Here is a 21,202-nt window from a genome sequence, read left to right on the forward strand (position 1 = left end):
GTTTTGGTACCAGTACCATGCTGTTTTGGTTACTATAGCCTTGTAGTATAGTTTGAAGTCAGGTAGTGTGATGCCTCCAGCTTTGTTCTTTTGGCTTAGGATTGACTTGGCGATGCAGGCTCTTTTTTGGTTCCATATGAACTTGAAAGTAGTTTTTTCCAATTCTGTGAAGAAAGTCATTGGTAGCTTGATGGGGATGGCATTGAATCTGTAAATTACCTTGGGAAGGATGGCCATTTTCACGATATTGATTCTTCCTACCCATGAGCATGGAATGTTCTTCCATTTGTTTGTATCCTCTTTTATTTCCTTGAGCAGTGGTTTGTAGTTCTCCTTGAAGAGGTCCTTCACATCCCTTGTAAGTTGGATTCCTAGGTATTTTATTTTCTTTGAAGCAATTGTGAATGGGAGTTTACTCATGATTTGGCTCTCTGTTTGTGTGTTATTGATGTATAAGAATGCTTGTGATTTTTGTACATTGATTTTGTATCCTGAGACTTTGCTGAAGTTGCTTATCAGCTTAAGGAGATTTTGGGCTGAGACAGTGGGGTTTTCTAGATATACAATCATGTCATCTGCAAACAGGGACAATTTGACTTCCTCTTTTCCTAATTGAATACCCTTGATTTCCTTCTCCTGCCTAATTGCCCTGGCCAGAACTTCCAACACTATGTTGAATAGAAGTGGTGAGAGAGGGCATCCCTGTCTTGTGCCAGTTTTCAAAGGGAATGCTTCCAGTTTTTGCCCATTCAGTATGATATTGGCTGTGGGTTTGTCATAGATAGCTCTTATTATTTTGAGATACGTCCCATCAATACCTAATTTATTGAGAGTTTTTAGCATGAAGGGTTGTTGAATTTTGTCAAAGGCCTTTTCTGCATCTATTGAGATAATCATGTGGTTTTTGTCTTTGGTTCTGTTTATATGCTGGATTACATTTATTGATTTATGTATATTGAACCAGCCTTGCATCCCAGGGATGAAGCCCACTTGATCATGATGGATAAGCTTTTTGATGTGCTGCTGGATTCTGTTTGCCAGTATTTTATTGAGGATTTTTGCATCAATGTTCATCAAGGATATCGGTCTAAAATTATCTTTTTTGGTTGTGTCTCTGCCTGGCTTTGGTATCAGGATGATGCTGGCCTCATAAAATGAGTTAGGGAGGATTCCCTCTTTTTCTATTGATTGGAATAGTTTCAGAAGGAATGGTACCAGTTCCTCCTTGTACCTCTGGTAGAATTCGGCTGTGAACCCATCTGGTCCTGGACTTTTTTTGGTTGGTGAGCTATTGATTATTGCCACAATTTCAGATCCTGTTATTGGTCTATTCAGAGATTCAACTACTTCCTGGTTTAGTCTTGGGATGGTGTATGTGTTGAAGAATTTATCCATTTCTTCTAGATTTTCTAGTTTATTTGCATAGAGGTGTTTGTAGTATTCTCTGATGGTAGTTTGTATTTCTGTGGGATCGGTGGTGATATCTCCTTTATCATTTTTCGTTGCATCTATTTGATTCTTCTCTCTTTTCTTCTTTATTAATCTTGCTAGCAGTCTATCAATTTTGTTGATCCTTTCAACAAACCAGCTCCTGGATTCATTAATTTTTTGAAGGGTTTTTTGTGTCTCTATTTCCTTCAGTTCTGCTCTGATTTTAGTTATTTCTTGCCTTCTGCTAGCTTTTGAATGTGTTTGCTCTTGCTTTTCTAGTTCTTTTAATTGTGATCTTAAGGTGTCAATTTTGGATCTTTCCTGCTTTCTCTTGTGGGCATTTAGTGCTATAAATTTCCCTCTACACACTGCTTTGAATGCATCCCAGAGATTCTGGTATGTTGTGTCTTGGTTCTCGTTGGTTTCAAAGAACATCTTTATTTCTGCCTTCATTTCGTTATGTACCCAGTAGTCATTCAGGAGCAGGTTGTTCAGTTTCCACGTAGTTGAGCGGTTTTGAGTGAGATTCTTAATCCTGAGTTCTAGCTTGATTGCACTGTGATCTAAGAGATAGTTTGTTATAATTTCTGTTCTTTTACATTTATTGAGGAGAGCTTTACTTCCAAGTATGTGGTCAATTTTGGAATAGGTGTGGTGTGGTGCTGAAAAAAATGTATATTCTGTTGATTTGGGGTGGAGAGTTCTGTAGATGTCTATTAGGTCCGCTTGGTGCAGAGCTGAGTTCAATTCCTGGGTATCCTTGTTGACTTTCTGTCTCGTTGATCTGTCTAATGTTGACAGTGGGGTGTTAAAGTCTCCCATTATTAATGTGTGGGAGTCTAAGTCTCTTTGTAGGTCACTCAGGACTTGCTTTATGAATCTGGTTGCTCCTGTATTGGGTGCATATATATTTAGGATAGTTAGCTCTTCTTGTTGAATTAATCCCTTTACCATTATGTAATGGCCTTCTTTGTCTCTTTTGATCTTTGTTGGTTTAAAGTCTGTTTTATCAGAGACTAGGATTGCAACCCCTGCCTTTTTTTGTTTTCCATTTGCTTGGTAGATCTTCCTCCATCCTTTTATTTTGAGCCTATGTGTGTCTCTGCACGTGAGACGGGTTTCCTGAATACAGCACACTGATGGGTCTTGAGTCTTTATCCAATTTGCCAGTCTGTGTCTTTTAATTGGAGCATTTAGTCCATTTACATTTAAAGTTAATATTGTTATGTGTGACTTTGATCCTGTCATTATGATGTTAGCTGGTTATTTTGCTCGTTAGTTGATGCAGTGTCTTCCTAGTCTCGATGGTCTTTACATTTTGGCATGATTTTGCAGTGGCTGGTGCTGGTTGTGCCTTTCCATGTTTAGCACTTCCTTCAGGAGCTCTTTTAGGGCAGGCCTGGTGGTGACAAAATCTCTCAGCATTTGCTTGTCTGTAAAGTATTTTATTTCTCCTTCACTTATGAAGCTTAGTTTGGCTGGATATGAAATTCTGGGTTGAAAATTCTTTTCTTTAAGAATGTTGAATATTGGCCCCCCACTCTCTTCTGGCTTGTAGGGTTTCTGCCGAGAGATCCGCTGTTAGTCTGATGGGCTTCCCTTTGATGGTAACCCGACCTTTCTCTCTGGCTGCCCTTAACATTTTTTCCTTCATTTCAACTTTGGTGAATCTGACAATTATGTGTCTTGGAGTTGCTCTTCTCGAGGAGTATCTTTGTGGCGTTCTCTGTATTTCCTGAATCTGAATGTTGGCCTGCCTTGCTAGATTGGGGAAGTTCTCCTGGATAATATCCTGCAGAGTGTTTTCCAACTTGGTTCCATTCTCCCCGTCACTTTCAGGTACACCAATCAGACGTAGATTTGGTCTTTTCACATAGTCCCACATTTCTTGGAGGCTTTGCTCGTTTCTTTTTATTCTTTTTTCTCTAAACTTCCCTTCTCGCTTCATTTCATTCATTTCATCTTCCAGGGCTGATACCCTTTCTTTCATTTGATCGCATCGGCTCCTGAGGCTTCTGCATTCTTCACGTAGTTCTCGAGCCTTGGTTTTCAGCTCCATCAGCTCCTTTAAGCACTTCTCTGTATTGGTTATTCTAGTTATACATTCTTCTAAATTTTTTTCAAAGTTTTCAACTTCTTTGCCTTTGGTTTGAATATCCTCCCATAGCTCGGAGTAATTTGATCATCTGAAGCCTTCTTCTCTCAGCTCGTCAAAGTCATTCTCCGTCCAGCTTTGTTCCATTGCTGGTGAGGAACTGCGTTCCTTTGGAGGAGGAGTGATACTCTGCTTTTTAGAGTTTCCAGTTTTTCTGCTCTGTTTTTTTCCCATCTTTGTGGTTTTGTCTACTTTTGGTCTTTGATGATGGTGCTGTACAGATGGGTTTTTGGTGTGGATGTCCTTTCTGTTAGTTTTCCTTCTAACAGACAGGACCCTCAGTTGCAGGTCTGTTGGAGTACCTGGCCGGCCGTGTGAGGTGTCAGTCTGCCCCTGCTGGGGGGTGCCTCCCAGTTAGGCTGCTCGGGGGTCAGGGGTCAGGGACCCACTTGAGGAGGCAGTCTGCCCGTTCTCAGATCTCCAGCTGCGTGCTGGGAGAACCACTGCTCTCCTCAAAGCTGTCAGACAGGAACATTTAAGTCTGCAGAGGTTACTGCTGTCTTTTTGTTTGTCTGTGCCCTGCCCCCAGAGGTGGAGCCCACAGAGGCAGGCAGGCCTCCTTGAGCTGTGGTGGGCTCCACCCAGTTCAAGCTTCCAGGCTGCTTTGTTTACCGAAGGGAGCCTGGGCAATGGCGGGCGCCCCTCCCCCAGCCTCGCTGCTGACTTGCTGTTTGATCTCAGACTGCTGTGCTAGCAATCAGCAAGACTCCGTGGGCGTAGGACCCTCTAAGCCAGGTGCGGGCTATACTCTCCTGGGGCACCCTTTCCTAAGCCCGTCGGAAAAGCACAGTATTCGGGTGGGAGTGGCCCGATTTTCCAGGTGCCGTCTGTCACCCCTGGAAAGGGAACTCCCTGACCCCTTGCGCTTCCCAAGTGAGGCAATGCCTTGCCCTTGCTTCGGCTGGCGCACGGTGCAGTCACCCACTGACCTGCGCCCACTGTCTGGCACTCCCTAGTGAGATGAACACGGTACCTCAGATGGAAATGCAGAAATCACCCGTCTTCTGCGTTGCTCACGCTGGGAGCTGTAGACCGGAGCTGTTCCTATTCGGCCATCTTGGCTCCTCCCCCCCAAACTAACTTCTTTACTAGCATTGCTGTATATTATTCTATTTATGAGTATGATACATAAAGTTTAACCATTTTATTATTGATTTGATTGCCCTTACGTTGTTGACAAAAGTTTTTCACTATTTCAGTGTTTCAAAATGATTCTTATACTTTCATTCTTCTGCATATATGTGAAGATTTCTTTAGGATATATACTAAAAGCTGAATGGCTGGGTTAAGGGATCTACACATCTTAAACTTTCCTAGATTTTGCCAGACTGCTTTGCACAATGGTTGTACCAACTTATAATCCAGCCAACAGTGTCAGAGATTGCCATTTTCCATAGCCTCACCAATGCTTGATAGTATCAAATACTAAACATTTTGCCAATAATTTGGGTCTAAAATAGCATCTTATTTAAAGTTATCTGCTCCTGATTATAACAGGGTAAAGCATTTTTTTCTTGTTTATTCATCAGTTCTTCTATAAATTGTATATTCATATTATTTGCCCATTTTTATATGGTCGTTTACCTTTTTCTTATTGGCTTTTAGAAATTTGCTATTTTAGGCTGAGCGCGGTGGCTCACACCTGTAATCCCAGCACTTTGGGAGGCCGAGGCGGGTGGATCATGAGGTCAGGAGATCGAGACCATCCTGGCTAACACGGTGAAAACCCGTCTCTACTAAAGGACTATAAATCATGCTGCTATAAAGACATATGCACGCGTATGTTTATTGCAGCACTATTCACAATAGCAAAGACTTGGAACCAACCCAAATGTCCAACAATGATAGACTGGATTAAGAAAATGCGGCACATATACACCATGGAATACTATGCAGCCATAAAAAATGATGAGTTCATGTCCTTTGTAGGGACATGGATGAAATTGGAAATCATCATTCTCAGTAAACTATCGCAAGGACAAAAAACCAAACACTGCATGTTCTCACTCACAGGTGGGAATTGAACAATGAGAACACATGGACACAGGAAGGGGAACATCACACTCTGGGGACTGTTGTGGGGTGGGGGGAGGGGGGAGGGATAGCATTAGGAGATATACCTAATGCTAAATGGCGAGTTAATGGGTGCAGCACACCAGCATGGCACAGGTATACATATGTAACTAACCTGCACATTGTGCACATGTACCCTAAAACTTAAAGTATAATAATAATAATAAAAAAAAGAAATTCAAAAAAATAAAAAATAAAAAAATAAAAATAAAAATACAAAAAAGTAGCCGGGCGTGGTAGCGGGCACCTGTAGTCCCAGCTACTTGGGAGGCTGAGGCAGGAGAATGGCCTGAACCCGGGAGGCAGAGCTTGCAGTGAGCCGAGATAGCGCCACTGCACTCCAGCCTGGGTGACAGAGCGAGACTCCGTCTCAAAAAAACATAAATAAATAAATTCACTATTTTAGCCACTAATATTTTATTGTATATAAATTGCAAATTACCTTTTCCTATTTTGTGACTTGTCTTTGAACTTTATTCTGTCTTTGATGAACCAATGTTGACAATTATGATGAAGTCATATTATCAGTTTCTTTTTAGAGTGTGTACTTTTTTGTGTCCTGTTTAAGAAATTGTTTGTTACCCTGAGGTCATAAATGTATCCTTCTGTATTCTCTTTTGTAAGTACCAATGCCTTACTTTTTACACTTACACTGTTGCTATACTTGGAATTTATCTCTGTGTATGGGTCAAGCCAAGGGTTTAATTTGCTATTTTTTCTATATGGATAACCACCTTACTGTCTCAATTATGTTTATCCTTTCTCCACTGATTTTGAAGTGTTCTGTCTAATTTATTGCTTTATATCAGGGAGTCTACTTCTGAGCTGTTTATTTCATTGGTTTATTATCCATTTTTTAAACTATGGCACCTGTCTTAATTACAATTTCTATATAATAAGTCTTGATTTCTAGCAGGGAAAATTCCTTCTCCATGATCTTTATAATAGTCTTAGCTTTCCTTAGCCCTTTACTGGTACATATGAATTTTAGGACAAGCTTGCAAGTCCTACAAAAAAATAAACTTATTAGCATTGTTATAGAAATTATGTTGCATTTTAGATTAATTTGGTGAGGATTTATTTCTTTTTGATATGGCGTTTTCCCATTTATGAACACAGCATACCTCTGCTTTTATTTAGTTCTCCTTTATAAGACATAGTAATATTTATAATCTTCCCAACAAATATTCTAAAAGTATTCATATAAATATAAGCTGCTCTTAATAGGTTTATGGTTCTTGTTGAAGTTGTGAAAAGAATCTGTTGTTGCAGGGTTTTTTTTTTTTCCACTTTAATGTGCTTCCAACTGATTATTGCTGATGCATGGAGACTGATTTCTGCATTTTGCTCTCGTATCCAACAAACTTGTTAAACCTTATTATTCTACTAATACACCTGTCACCTCTCAAGTTTTGTATGTAGACAGTTATCTTGTCTGCAAAAGTGAACATTTATCTGGTTTATAAACTTCTTACCTTATTGAGTTGTTTTTCTGCTTTTATCTTTAGTTCAATGTTGAATAAAAGTAATGTGGGCAGGTTGTATTCCTGGTTTAATGGAATTTTTTCTGAGATTTTACTGTTGAGATTGAAATTGCTATCAAGATTTGATAGATGCCTCTAATTAGGTTAAGATATCTTTCTTTTATTCCTACTTGCAGAGAGTTTTTGTTTGTTCTTTTGTTTTGTTTTTAAATTATGAATCAATTACATTTTGTTATATTTCTTTTCTGCATCTTTTCATGTTATGTTTTCTTTTTAGAACTGTTAATGTAATATGCTTTATTAAATAATTTTACTGATGTTGATCCAGCCTCAAATTTATGAAAAAACATGGTTCTTGCTAGATGGTAATTTTAAGAAATCTTTATGTACTTCTACTGTATTTTATCATTAACTGTTAAAATTTTAAGTTTTTTAAATATATGTTTTCAATTTTAGATAGTAAAAACTGATCAGCTTAATTGCTATTTTATGCTGAGCTTTAAAAACCATTCTCTATATTCCAATATAAATATTCATCTGCACTTATTTCTGTTCCTTTCATATTTTGAGGGTGTTTTTACATTTAATAATTTATCTGAAATGTCATCTATCTTCAATTTCTGTTGGTAAAGGATGATAGGGAAATATTTTTTATGCACACATCTTTTTCAAAATCTGTCAAGTTGATGATGTCAAGTATTTCCTTTATCCTATGACTGTTTAAATTATATTAGCTTTTCAATTGTTAAAACATTTTTGATATACTAAAAGCTATTTGTTCAAGTATTAGTATTTTAAAATATTTTACTGTACTTAAATCATCATTAGTTTATTTAAAAATTTTTGCCTCTATTTTCATAAGTGAAATGTATCAATTTTCTGAGACATTTTAGTCAGAATTTCCTATCAGGTTCCTCTAAAATCTAAAAGATGCTTGGAAGATTTACAAATGTTTGCATTATCTGAAATACTTACATAAACAAGAAATTATCTCTTTCTTGAAAAACTGAAAGAAGCAGTCATATAGCAATTTTTTCTCATTGCTTTTCTCAGAAGTAATTTCTGATAAACTTACTTTATGTTTATTTATTTTTCCCCTATGGTATTAGCTTATCTATCTTTTCTGTTATGTTACTTTATTAATTTTTGTTGTACATATATAAATATTGGTAATATAGTATCAATATAAAATTTTATAACACAAATTTTATATATCATAAATAAATGACATATGCAAAATATATTTATCTATCTAAATTTCCTTAAGTGGCATCAATAGTAATTGTCTCTGATTTTAATTACATTAGTTGTACTAGTATTCCTTTATAATTTTAAAATGGGTTTTGCATATTAGGTCATTTGTTTTCTATATCAGTGACTATACTTCTTTTCTTTATTTTGATGTTTTAATTTTATTTGTATGCATTTTCAGTTTTTTGAAAACTTTGTGGCTTTTTTCCTATAAAAATTTAGTGCTTGGATTTTATTTATCAAATCATTTGTTTCTTCTTTCCACATTACCAATTTCTACTTATCTTTATTAATGTCTAACTTCTAATTATGTTTATTTTATTGATTTAATGATGACCTCTTTAGGCAAATACCTAATTTATTTTAATTTTTTCTGCTTTGATAATAAAAACAATCAGTGCTATGAATTTGCCTCAGATTACTGCTTGTGGTAGAACTCTCCAATTTTATATAAAATGTCTTCATTATTATTATTCAAGTGATCTGAATTTGTAATTTTAACTTATACTTTTCTATACTTTTGTTTAGGATGGAGGACCCAGCCCCCAAGTACTGGGTTTGTCATTTTGTTTTGTTTGTTTGGGGTTGGAAAATGTCACTTTTACTTCTATTATTGAATTCAAGTGTTACTGCACTGCATTTATATCTATAAAAATGTGGCTCATACAGTGTGTGTGTGTGTGTGTGTGTGTGTGTGTAGGCCGGGCATGGTGGCTCACGCCTGTAATCCCAGTACTTTCGGGGACCAAGGCAGGTGGATCACCTGAGGTCAGGAGTTCAAGACCAGCCTGGCCAACATGGTGAAACCCTGTCTCTACTAAAAATACAAAAATTAGCTGGGTGTGGTGGCGCATGCCTGTAATCCCAGCTACTTGGGAGGCTGAGGCAGGAGAACTGCCTAAACCTGGGAGGCGGTTGCACTCCAGCCTGGGTGACAGAGCAAGACTCTGTCTCAAAAAAAAAAAAAAAGAAAGAAATTATAAAAGAATCTTTGCATTTACATGTTGATAGTTATTTTAATAAATATTCCAAGAACACTGGCAAATAGCACTCATTTTATTTTTCTATTGAGTAGATATTATTAATTAATATATTTTTATCCTCTTGTATTATTTTATGCTTGATCTGTAAAAGACTGAAAGGAATATTAAAAGCTCCCCCTTTTTTTTCTTTTTTTTTTGAAATGGAGTCTTGCTCTGTCACACAGGCTGGAGTGCAGTGGCACGATCTCAACTCATTGCAACCTCTGCCTCCCAAGTTTGAGCGATTATCCTGCCTCAGCCTTCTGAGTAGCTGGGACCACAGGCATGCATCACCACACACAGCTAATTTTTGTATTTTTAGTAGAGACGAGGTTTCACCATGTTGGCCAGGCTGGCCTCAAACTTCTGACCTCAGGTGATCCACCAGCCTCGACCTCCCAAACTGCTGGGATTACAGGCATGAGCCACCACGCCCAGCCAAAAGCTCCCATTTTTATTGTATCCATTTCCTATGGTATTGCCAGAATTATTTCTTGTTTAGTGTTTTGAAAATAACATATGCACGTGGTAACAAAAGAAAATTAAAATATGCCAATTAATTTAAAACATATCAGTTTTCCTTTTATTAAGCTACCACCATTAACGGTTCCTTACACATTTCTCTGGAAGCAATCTGTGCATGCCTTTCCCCCAGTAGAAATATTACACAATCATCTGTTACTTAACATCTAACAACAGGGACACATTCTGAGAAATGCACGCTTAGTTGATTTTCTCATTGTTTGAACATCATAGAGCGGACTTACACAAACTCAGAAAGTATAGTCCACTGCACACCTAGGCTAGATGGTATAGCCTATTCCTCCCAGGCTGCAAACCTGTACAGTATGCTATTGTACTGAATACTGTAGGCAACTGTAACACAATGATAAGTATTTGGGTATCGCAACATAGAAAAGGTACAGTTAAAATATGGTGTTATAATTTTATAGGACCACTGCTGTATATGCGGTCTGTCATTAACCAAAGCATCGTTATTTGGTACGTAACCATGGATATACTCTTTTTAATACAAAGGAGTGTATAGATAAGACTCTTTTGCATGTAACTTTTTTCTCATTTAACAACTCTATGTCTCAGAGACCTTTCCATATGAACACATATTAAATTATTCCTCATTTTAAAAAATAATGTCTGAATAGCTTTGATGTAAGGATGTACTATAATTTTAAAAGCAGATTATTATTGTGGGCATTTAGGCTGTCTCTAGTTGTTATTATGAACATTATCTACATTACAGTAAAATTGTGTGTACATTTGAGTCTATTGGCAGGTCAAGTTACAGAACTGGAATAAATACATCAAAAGCTGCATCCATTTAAAATTTTGAGGTATCGTCAGGTCACATTTTAAAGTAATTAGGAAAATTTAAATTCCAACCAATAGTGGGTGAGTGTCAGTTTCACATTCTTACTGTTACTCTGTATTATTTAACTTTTAATTATTTGCTAATGTAATAAGTGAAAAGGTGAAGTCAATCTTGTTTACCATTTTTGTGGAGCTTTTATATTTCTTCTTTGAACTGCCTATGTATTTCCATTCCCCGTATCTAATAAGATATTGTTTTTCTCATTGATTTGTAGGGGCTTTTTTACAAATTGATAAAGTCAGCCTTTATATATTAGATGCTAACTACTTGGTATGTAATGATGCATGATTGTTTTGTTTTTGTTTTTGTCTTTGTTTTTTTGAGGCAGAGTCTGGCTCTGTCTCTCAGGCTGGAGGGCAGTGGTGTGATCTTGGCTCACTGCAACCCCACCTCCTAGGTTCAAGCAATTCTCCTGCCTCAGCCTCCCGAGTAGCTGGGATTACAGACACGCACCACTATGCCCAGCTACTTTTTGTATTTTTAGTAGAGATGGGCTTTCACCATGTTGGCCAGGCTGGTCTCGAACTCCTGACCTCAAATGATCCACCCACCTTGGCCTCCCAAAGTGTCAGGATTACAGGCATGAGACACTGTGCCCAGCGTGATTGTTAATTCTTAAATGAAATTTTGATAAATTTTTAAAGGGCTTAATTAAAAATATTTTCTTTCATTTTAAAGTAAGCATTATTAGATTTTAGTATTATAACCCCAATTAGTTTTTGTCTTTATTCCTTGCTTATTCTAGGTCCACCCTTTCACAATTAATCTTCCTTGGTTTTACTACTTGAGTTCAATTTTTCCATAAACTATTTTTATTAATATAGAGCAGTGTTCCCCAACCCGTGGCTTCAGTCCATGGCCTATTAGGCAGTGGGCCATGCACCAGGAGGTGAGCGGTGAATGGGCAAATGGGCATTACCACCTAAGCTCTGCCTCCTGTCAGATCAGTGGTGGCATTAGATTCTCACAAGAGCACAAATTCTATTGTGAACTGCACATGCAAAGAATCTAGGTTGTGTGCTCCTTATGATGATCTGAGGTGGATTAGTTTCATCATGAAACCACCCACCTGCCTTAGTCCATGGAAAAACTGCTTTTAATGAAACTGGTCCCTGGTGCCAAAAAGATTGGGGAAGGCTGTTCCAGAGTACTTTATTTTGAGTAACATCTTAATCAACTTGAATGGTAGTAAAAAGAGCTAATATATAAAATAAGGGATTTACATGTATTAGGCTAATCTTTTTAACAATCCCATGAGATAGATGCTGTTATTATGCTTATTTTTATTTTCTTTAGATGAGGACACAGAAGCATAGAGATTGAGTAATTTATTAAAGTTACACAGTTGGCGGTTGCTAGATTGTGGGATTGAAATCCAGACAAGCTGGCTCCAAAATTCATGCTCCATCCATGGTCTCACTTACTTGAGGACATTGTCCTGGAAAGGTAGTGGCTGATATACCTGGGGAGTCCTGTTATCTTTGAGAGTGACATTATATTGCCCTTGTGCATAAAAAGAGTAGGGCTAGGTATAAAATTGTTGGTTCACATTTTCTTACCTTTCTAAATTATATGTGTATTTATTTATTGCCATCTGCCATTTTATGCTGCTAATGAGATATTTGAAATTTTTTTCTCTTTGTAAGTAATCTGCATTTTTTTGGTCCAGAAATGTGTGAGTTAACTCTCATCCCACCATATCCTTCTACTTTATACATTTTACTGTTATATTTAGATGTTTTCATTTCATTGATGTGCCTGAATTTAGTAGAAACCATTTTTGTTGCAAGTTATTTATTTATTAAATCAAAGTATAATATATACATTAAAAAATCAAATAGTGCCAAAATACTGTGTCATGGAAAGAAAATTCCCCAAAGACAACTGCTTTTAACCCTTTCCATATGGGATCCTAAGAGTGGCAATATCTCCCTGATGTTTCCAAGCCTAGGGTTTGGCACCATTCATTGTTGGTTTTGCTAAAACTTGCTCACACTTTCATGAACACCACTCCTGGTGTTTGAGCATGCCATTTATTTTTCTCTTTGGAAGAAAATCCCTACCCTTTTCACCAGTTTTTCTTCACACTTCCCATCAACCACTTCTCAACAGCTACATTTTTATCTTCAAAATACTCGGTTTGCTAATATTTCTAATTTGCTATGTGACCAGAATTGTCTCCCTGTTGTTCTCATTGTTGATTCTCAAAGCAGAAAGCCAATCAGGAGTGTTTACGTTGTTATGGCTGCATACATGTGTCTCACAGCCGGGCCAGTAGTTTCATCAGATGGCATTACCTTTTCCATATGTCCACTGCCATCAAATATTAGATACCATCAGGTTTAAGACTCTCATTATTTTATAATAAGAAAAAAACTCTCTACCAATTAAACTAAGACCTGTCATCAATTATAACATGTATCTTGATTGCAAGGATGACAAATTGGGAAAAATCATTCATCTTATAATTGATGAAATACTGGGGTCAACTCAACTCCTCTCTTGCTCACTAGAGTTCTTGACCTGGAGGCACAGCCCATTCCACAGTCAGTGTTGATGTTCTCATGCGTGAGCCATGCGTCTCCCACATGCAAGGGACTCATTTTCTAGAGGCATAGCACAGCATTCAAGAGTGTAGACTCTGGAGCTAGACAGGCTGAATTTGAAACCTGGCACCACTTTGAACTCTATGGGAAACTGAGGCACATTATTTAACCTCTCTGTGCTTGTTTCTTCTTCTAATACACAGAAATAGTAATAGTGCCTACCTTAAAGGTTTATTTTAAGGATTAAATGAAGTAAAGCATGTGAAACATTTAGAACAGTACCTGTCACAGTGTGTCTGTATTTGTTAAATATAATGACACTGCTCTGTGAGTGATCTCCTTGCAGTCTTCTTACTGCTTAGGAGTGAAATTTAGTGTCCTCAATCTTCCTCCGAAGAAGGAATGGGGATACCCAGCAGGGAAACAGTGTTCTCCAATGAAATCTCTTCATCCATTTTTTTCTTCTCTCTGCAACTTGTCCGCTCTTTATATTCATGATGGCTAAAAGGGTCAATGTTGTGGAACTGGTTCCTAAAAATTCCTTAGAAAACTGCATATATATGCTTGCCACATATTGACTTTGTATCTGATATATATCTTTTTTAGAACCCCAGTCAAAACTTAAGACATTAAGAGTCCAACTGCAACCACCTCTTACATCTATGTGGTATTTCTTGGATCCGTCTTCCTTGACATTTTGTTTATTATATTCATTTCTTTTTCTTTTCCCACTTAGTTCTTAAGTAATTTCTCACACATCTCCTAGTTTTCAGTCATTTTTATGCATTTACCAGTCTGTCTCTTACTAATTCTATCGAATTTTAAAAATTATATTTTAATTTTAAAAATGTAGCTGGGCATGGTGGCGTGCGTCTGTGATCCCAGCTACTTGGTAGGCTGAGGCAGGAGGATCTCTTGACACTAGGAGTTCAAGGTTGCAGTGATTTAGGATTGCATCACTGCACTTCAACCTGGGCTACAGAGTGAGATCCCTACCTCAAAAAACAAACTATATATATATATACACACACATATATACATATACACACATATATACATATATTTGTATATGTATATATGTGTGTGTATATAGATGTGTACATATGTATATATGTGTATATATGTATATATGTGTATATATGTATATATGTATATATATGTGTGTATATATGTGTATATATATACACACATATGTATATAAATTATTAGCATTTTGCTATACCTCTCATTTTTTGTCTGCTTTACATCCTTAGTTTTTCAGTCTACTTAAAGTTATATTGTACCACTTCATGTAGAATGTAGAAATCTTGTAGGTATCTTTGCTCATTTACCAACTCCCCCACCCTGTATGCTATAAATTGTCAAGTATAACATCAACATATGGTATAAACACCACAACACCCTGCCCATCTTTGGTCTAAAGAACTTCCTTTAGCAATGTTTACAGTACATGGGTGCTGGTGATGAGTTATTTTTGTTTGTCTGAAATTTTATCTTTATTTTTGAAGGATATTTTTGCTGCATGTAGATTTCTGGCTCATAGTTACTGTCTTCTGGTCTCTGTTGTTTTTAATGAGAAGTCTTCTGTCACTCAAATCTTTATTCCCCTGTATTCAATATGTCATTTTTGTGTGCCTGCTTTAAATATTTTCTTTTATCTTTGATTTCTATTAGTTTGATCCTAGTATTATTTAGGTGTAGTTTTCTTTGTAATTATCCCACTTAGAGTTTGCTGGCTTCTTGAATCTGTAAATGTAAATCTTCGAGCAAAATTAGAAGATTTCCCACCATTATTTCTCCAAACATTTTTTTTCTTGCACAGTTTTCTCTGTCCTTTCCCTCTCAGACTGCAACTACATATATATTTGACCTTTGATACTGCCTCACAGGCTTCTGAAACTCAGATAAGTATTTTGTATAATTTTCAAATCTTTTTCCTGATCTTCGGATTGTTAGATAATGTCTATAGATATATTAAAATCCACCAAGTCTTTCTTTCATTGTTTCTGATGTAATGTTAAATGAATATTGAATTTCAGAAATTACAGTTTTTATTTACATAATTTCCATTTTATTATTTATTATAATTCTTTTTTTTTTAGATTTTCTATCTTTTCATCCATTGTGAGCATATTTTCCTCTATATCCTTTAGCATAATTATAATAATCTCCCTATCTGCTGATTAGAACATCTGGGTTTTCTCATGGTTTATCTTCATTAATTGCCATTTTTCTTGAATATGAGTTATATTTTCTTATTTCTTCATGTGTCTAGTATATTTTTATTGTTCCTGAATATTGTGAATGGTATATTGTTTAAGGAGGCAGGGAACTTGGCTGGAATCAAACCCCAGATGAAAATCTCAGTTCACTTATTTTAGTCTTAACAGATTCTTTAAGTCCTTTCCATGTGTGTTTGGTTCAACAGTTAGCTAGAGATTTGAACGGATTTAATTCCCAGAATTTGAGATTTTCCTCCTTGGTTCTCTCCTTTCTGTGATTCTCCTCCTTCTCTTTTCAGCTATTATCATTTCCTCAAATTTTATATTCTGATTTTCTTTTTTAACTCATAAGACTGCTATTTTTTTTTTTTTTTTTTTTTTTTGAGACAGAGTATTACTCTGTTGCCCAGGCTGGAGTGCAGTTGACACAATCCAGGCTTACCACAACCTCTGCCTCCCAGGTTCAAGCAATTCTCCTGCCTCAGCCTCCTGAGTAGCTGGAATTACAGGTGCCCGCCACCATGCCCAGCTAATTTTTGTATTTTTAGTAGAGACAGAGATTCACTGTGTTGGCCAGGCTGGTATCAAAATCCTGACCTCAAGTGACCCACTCACCTCAGCCTCCCAAAGTGCTGGGATTACAGGCATGAGCCACTGCACCTGGCCAAGACTGCTACTTTCTATTAGAGTTTTAGGACGGTGTCAACTGGAGCCAACCCTCAAAAAGCTTTTAAAAAACAGGACACTCACCCAGTGCCATTCCTTCCTTCTATGTGTTGAAACCCCCTCCACTCTCTGTTCATTTTTGCTCACTCTTCAGTACCTTTATGTAGGAGTTTTGAAAATATTTTGTCCAGAGTTTATGATATTCTCTGTGGGAGGTTTGGCTCATTAGGAGTTACTTAGCATCAGAAACAGAATCAAGCATTGTGTATTTTATCTGAAAGGAATCTACTCATTGGAGATGGTTCTCTTACATAGATGCCATGTCCTCATACAACTCACTGAGAATATTAATTCCTAAAGATTTGTCATGCTTCTTTCTAATCATTCTTTTTTTAGTGGACATTTATTCTGAATAACTTCTGATTTTTGAACTGCTAAATCTTATAATTTTGGTTGGTTTGATGATTTTATAAGGTGACAGGGAAGGCATATCTTGTCCAAGTTGATAGCTAAATGAGATTCTCTTGGAAATTTTTACCTTATCATGTTAGTATAGTTCTGCAGTAGACTCATCTTTTTAACTCCTAGCTGGGCTCTTTACCTAGAATTATCTGCAACTTCGCCCAGAATGTATCCCACACAAAGTCCTAGTCTTATAGAATATGAATGATAGACTTCTCCTCCTCTTCTTCCTTTTAAATAGCACTATTATATATTTCCTTTTTTTCCTTATATTCCCTTGTCATTTAAGTGGCATTTTACTTTTGGGGGGCTCAGGGAGGATAGTATATTTGTGGCCTTGAGTCCCAATTTTCTATATGAAGTCAATTTGTTCAAATTCAATTAGGAAATGCTTAAACATAATTTTTCTGCTAGTATGCAGAGTATTGCCCATGAGCAGAGGCAATACAGTCTTACTACTGGTTTTTAACAAATTTTAAAGGTATTTGAAGAGTTCATCATATACCTTCATTTATGTGTTTAAAACAACAATTTACTATCTCCTGATTCTGTGGGCTGGCCAGCTCAGTGTGGTTTTCTCTTGGATTCTCTCATGTAGTTGCACCAGATGGCACCTGGGCTAGAGTCATCTGAACGTTTGGGCTGGACATCAAAGATGGCTTATTCACGTGGAGCTCATGCAGCACTGTCCACCAGAAAGTTCATGCGTGGCATCCTCATGTCACTTGGGCTTTGCACAACATAGGGGCTGGGTTCCCAGAGGGAATGTTCCAAGAGGAAATATCTCAAGAGTCAGGAAGCAGCTGAGTGAGTGGCACTGAAACTAGCAAAACATCACTACTGCTATAATATTTTGGCCAAAATAGTCCATGTGCTTTCATTTTTAAAATGAAGTAATTGTTTTGTACTTTGAGAAAAAAAATGCATGTATACATATCTCAAAGTGATTACACACACAGTTATCATATACATATGATAATTTCCTTTTCCCATTAATTGAACTAGTTTTACATATTTATTCTCAGTCTTATGTTTGTTTCAGTTAACAACACTATTTTTGAAAGTAACAAAATCACATTTGCTGTACTATAAGTCAGATTTTATCCATTAGGCTCTCCTTCACCTACCTTACTTTGCTCTCTCAATTCGAGATGAAATGTAGATTAGTAATTTTTGTCTAACTTCCCAAATAATTTTTTGGAATGATTGGGGTGACTTACATGGTATTAATTGACCTCTTAATAGAATGTCAAGGAAGGCAATTCCTATTGGCAAGGGGACCTCCAGCTTCATTGAGAAGCATTCAATTAGATGGGAAACAGATGCTTATTTTTGTCTTATAAGCCTCAATGCAGGTTATGTGGTAATTACTTCGAAGAGCAGGATAACAATTTATGTAATCAGCAGGACCCTATAATTACTAATGCATAATTTCTAAACAGCATTTAGCAAAATGAGGCCCATACATACACTTTGTAATGAAAAAGATGTGTTTGACATGGCACTAAATTAAATTAAAAATTTGCATATTTTCTTTCAGGAAATGCATGAGCTTCATCTGCTGTATTTTGCTGGACTAGTTCTGCCTACTTCTAACTCCCTTATAAGACCATGGAAATGCTGAATCACAGTGACAACTGAATGGGGGAATGAAAACCAGGAATAGAGAAGTGTTTCCTTCTCTGTTATTTAGGATGATAAAGCATCATTCTGAGAGAAGACTTGCAAAGCTACATCTAGGGAACCTCTGTCCACTGAGAGTTTAACATTAAGATTATACAAAATTTAGAATGCAAGGGCTAGCAGAGAACTTAAAATTATCTGCACTTATTTCTTTATTTCAGATGGAAAAACTGAGACCCAGTTAAATGAAAACAGCATGTGCACTATGAAGCAGTTGGTAGAAGGAGTGAAAAAGTACCCCCCTCCCCACAGTCAGGCTCAGTCCCATGAAATTCATTCCTTTATGGTAGTCAGATCATATAGTTAGTGTCAGACAAGCCACACACACCAGTAGCCCCAGGAATACTGAATGTTTCTGTGGTCTTTTAAAATTTACATGTACATTTGCATTGCCAGTAGGTTTTTTTGTTTTGTTTTGTTTTTTGAGATGGAGTTTCACTCTTGTTGCCCAGGCTGGAATGCAGTGGCACGATTTCAGCTCACTGCAACCTCCACCGCCTGGGTTCAAGCAATTCTCCTGCCTCAGCCTCCCAAATAGCTGGGATTACAGGTGCGCACCACTGCGCCAGCTAATTTTTTTGTATTTTTAGTAGAAATGGGGTTTTGCCAGGTTGGCCAGGCTGGTCTTGAACTCCTGACCTCAGGCGATCCCCATGTCTCAGCCTCCCACAGTGCTGAGATTACAGGCATGAGCCACCACACCCGGTCTGCCAGTAGGCTTTTAATATCTCAGAAGATGCATGAATTTAGAGTATCTTCTAGAGATAATTTAAGCTCTGTACATATTAAGAAATTTAAATACCAATTATTTATATTCTGAAAGACCATTGATGAGATCACACATCTTGATAAATTCTTACCTACAGTTCCTGAAGTCATGTCAAGAGGATTACCAGTCTCTTCTTCAAAGCTTTGGACCTAAGATATCAAAATGCATCAACGTCATTAGAAATTTTGTCAAATAAATTCACTTATTTTAATCAACATATAATGAGACTGGCAACTGATAAGAGGGATAAACATGAATTCCTGAACTCAAATAACTTGCAATCTGCTGGGAAGAGGTAGCGGGCACAAGGTACCCATGATGAAGATTCAAAGAATTAAAGAAGTTGAGGAAATGGGAAGATCACATCTGGATGGGAGGATCAATCCTTCTTCTGGAAGATGTGCATTTGAAAGAAATTTACATAATAATATTTCTAATCTAGATTTTTTTTTGCTTCCAAAGAACTTTAAGTATATTTGGAGAAAGTTAATTAGGGTTTGATAAATTTATGGAGAGTAATTCAGAAAATTTAATTGCTATATAGTGCTTAGACATTTTTTAAAATTTTAGTTTCCAAATTGCTAGAACAAAATTTATTTTTGAAATTTTTAAAGAAATTAATAAATACTTCTGTATTGATGAAAATAAAGTTATCATTAAACAAAATAATGCATATTACTTCTAAAATAGCAATACAGCTAATTATAGAAACTGATACATAGAAGAAGAAGGTAAAAAAACAGGCCTGGGCTTGATAGCTCATGCCTACAATCTCAACACTTTGGGAGGCAAAGGTGGGAGGATCACTTGAAGCCAGGGGGTTAAAATCAGCCTGGGCAACATAGTGAGACCCCATCTCTACAAAAAATAAAAAGAAGATAAGAAAACAGTTACTGTTACTCCAAAAACATTTTGGAGTATTTCTTTGCAAGCTTTCTTTTATATACATTTTTTCTGGATATTGTCATGTAGTCAAATTTTTTCTCTCAAAAATTTGAAGGCGGAATTTTTATTCCACATCATAAGATTTCTTTGAAAACATCATCTTTAATGACAGGACAGTAGGCTGTTCTCAGGAAGTACATTAGTTTACTTAACAATTGTCCCACTGTTGGAATGTTTTCTGAATTTTGCAATTAGAAATGAGGTGAATATTCTTGTTCATAAATCTGTTTCTACATGTCATATTACTTATTTGGAATTGATATTTGAGTACCGAAAGCTGAATCAAAGGACATAAACATTTTAAACATTGTGGTACATATGGCCAAAAATGACCTCTAACCCAGGAATAGACTAGGGACCATAAGAATATAGCTCAACTGTAATAAGAAGAAATATTTAACCTCTCTTTTTAATCCTTCTCATCTTTTTTTTCAAATAAGTTACTTTACACTTGTAATCTATTAGACATACTTCTTAGCATTATTTTCACTGGTGTTGGTAACTCAAATCAGTGCACATCACATGCATTTTCAAGTGTAATAAAAAGTTTTTGCTATGACCATTATCATGGAGAAAAATCCACTTAGGGAAATGTGAAGCACATGTTTGTCTTTTGAAAAAAAAGGAAAAGCCCCATTAATTTAAAATGAAAGCCAGGTGTATTCCTGGGCTATTCCACCTGAGCCAAACTTATTAATTAATAAAAAATAAAATAAATAAATAGTTATGGCTTTTGAAACATTCCCCACCTAATCAAGATGTTGACTGGGGTTGTTTAATAATATGGTTAATGTTCTCACATGTGACTTCTAGAGAATAGGATGCTTATATGCAAACAGGAGGGAAAGCTAAAAATCATTTATTATGGATATGAAGAAGCATCCTACCTTGAGTTTACAATTGCACAAATTTTACAAGTATCAAATTCACTTAATGTATTTGGGAATTTAAAAAGAGAGGGGCTGACTCAATTTTACTAAGTAAAATTAAGCAAAAATATGTTGATTTTTCCATTAAAAAATCTATGCACAATTCTGTTGAAATTATACTTTTGAGAAGTGAGACAAACATTGCCAAATGCAGCTTTTAGTACGACTTTAGGG

At 36.4% G+C, this 21,202-nt stretch overlaps 1 protein-coding gene across 2 annotated transcripts in view; it reads right to left on the reverse strand.

Moving 5' to 3' along the window:
* Window positions 1-21,202, reverse strand: part of ITPRID1 (ITPR interacting domain containing 1) — a 104,986-nt gene that overhangs the window by 55,565 nt on the left and 28,219 nt on the right. For both annotated transcript variants that reach the window (XM_054494188.1, XM_054494189.1), the window contains exon 8: window positions 19,246-19,303. In XM_054494188.1, coding sequence (XP_054350163.1) covers window positions 19,246-19,303 — 58 coding nt within the window. The remainder of the gene's footprint in view (window positions 1-19,245; window positions 19,304-21,202) is intronic.

The sequence above is a fragment of the Pongo pygmaeus genome, chromosome 6, assembly GCF_028885625.2.
Source record: "Pongo pygmaeus isolate AG05252 chromosome 6, NHGRI_mPonPyg2-v2.0_pri, whole genome shotgun sequence".
Classification (NCBI taxonomy): Eukaryota; Metazoa; Chordata; class Mammalia; order Primates; family Hominidae; genus Pongo; species Pongo pygmaeus.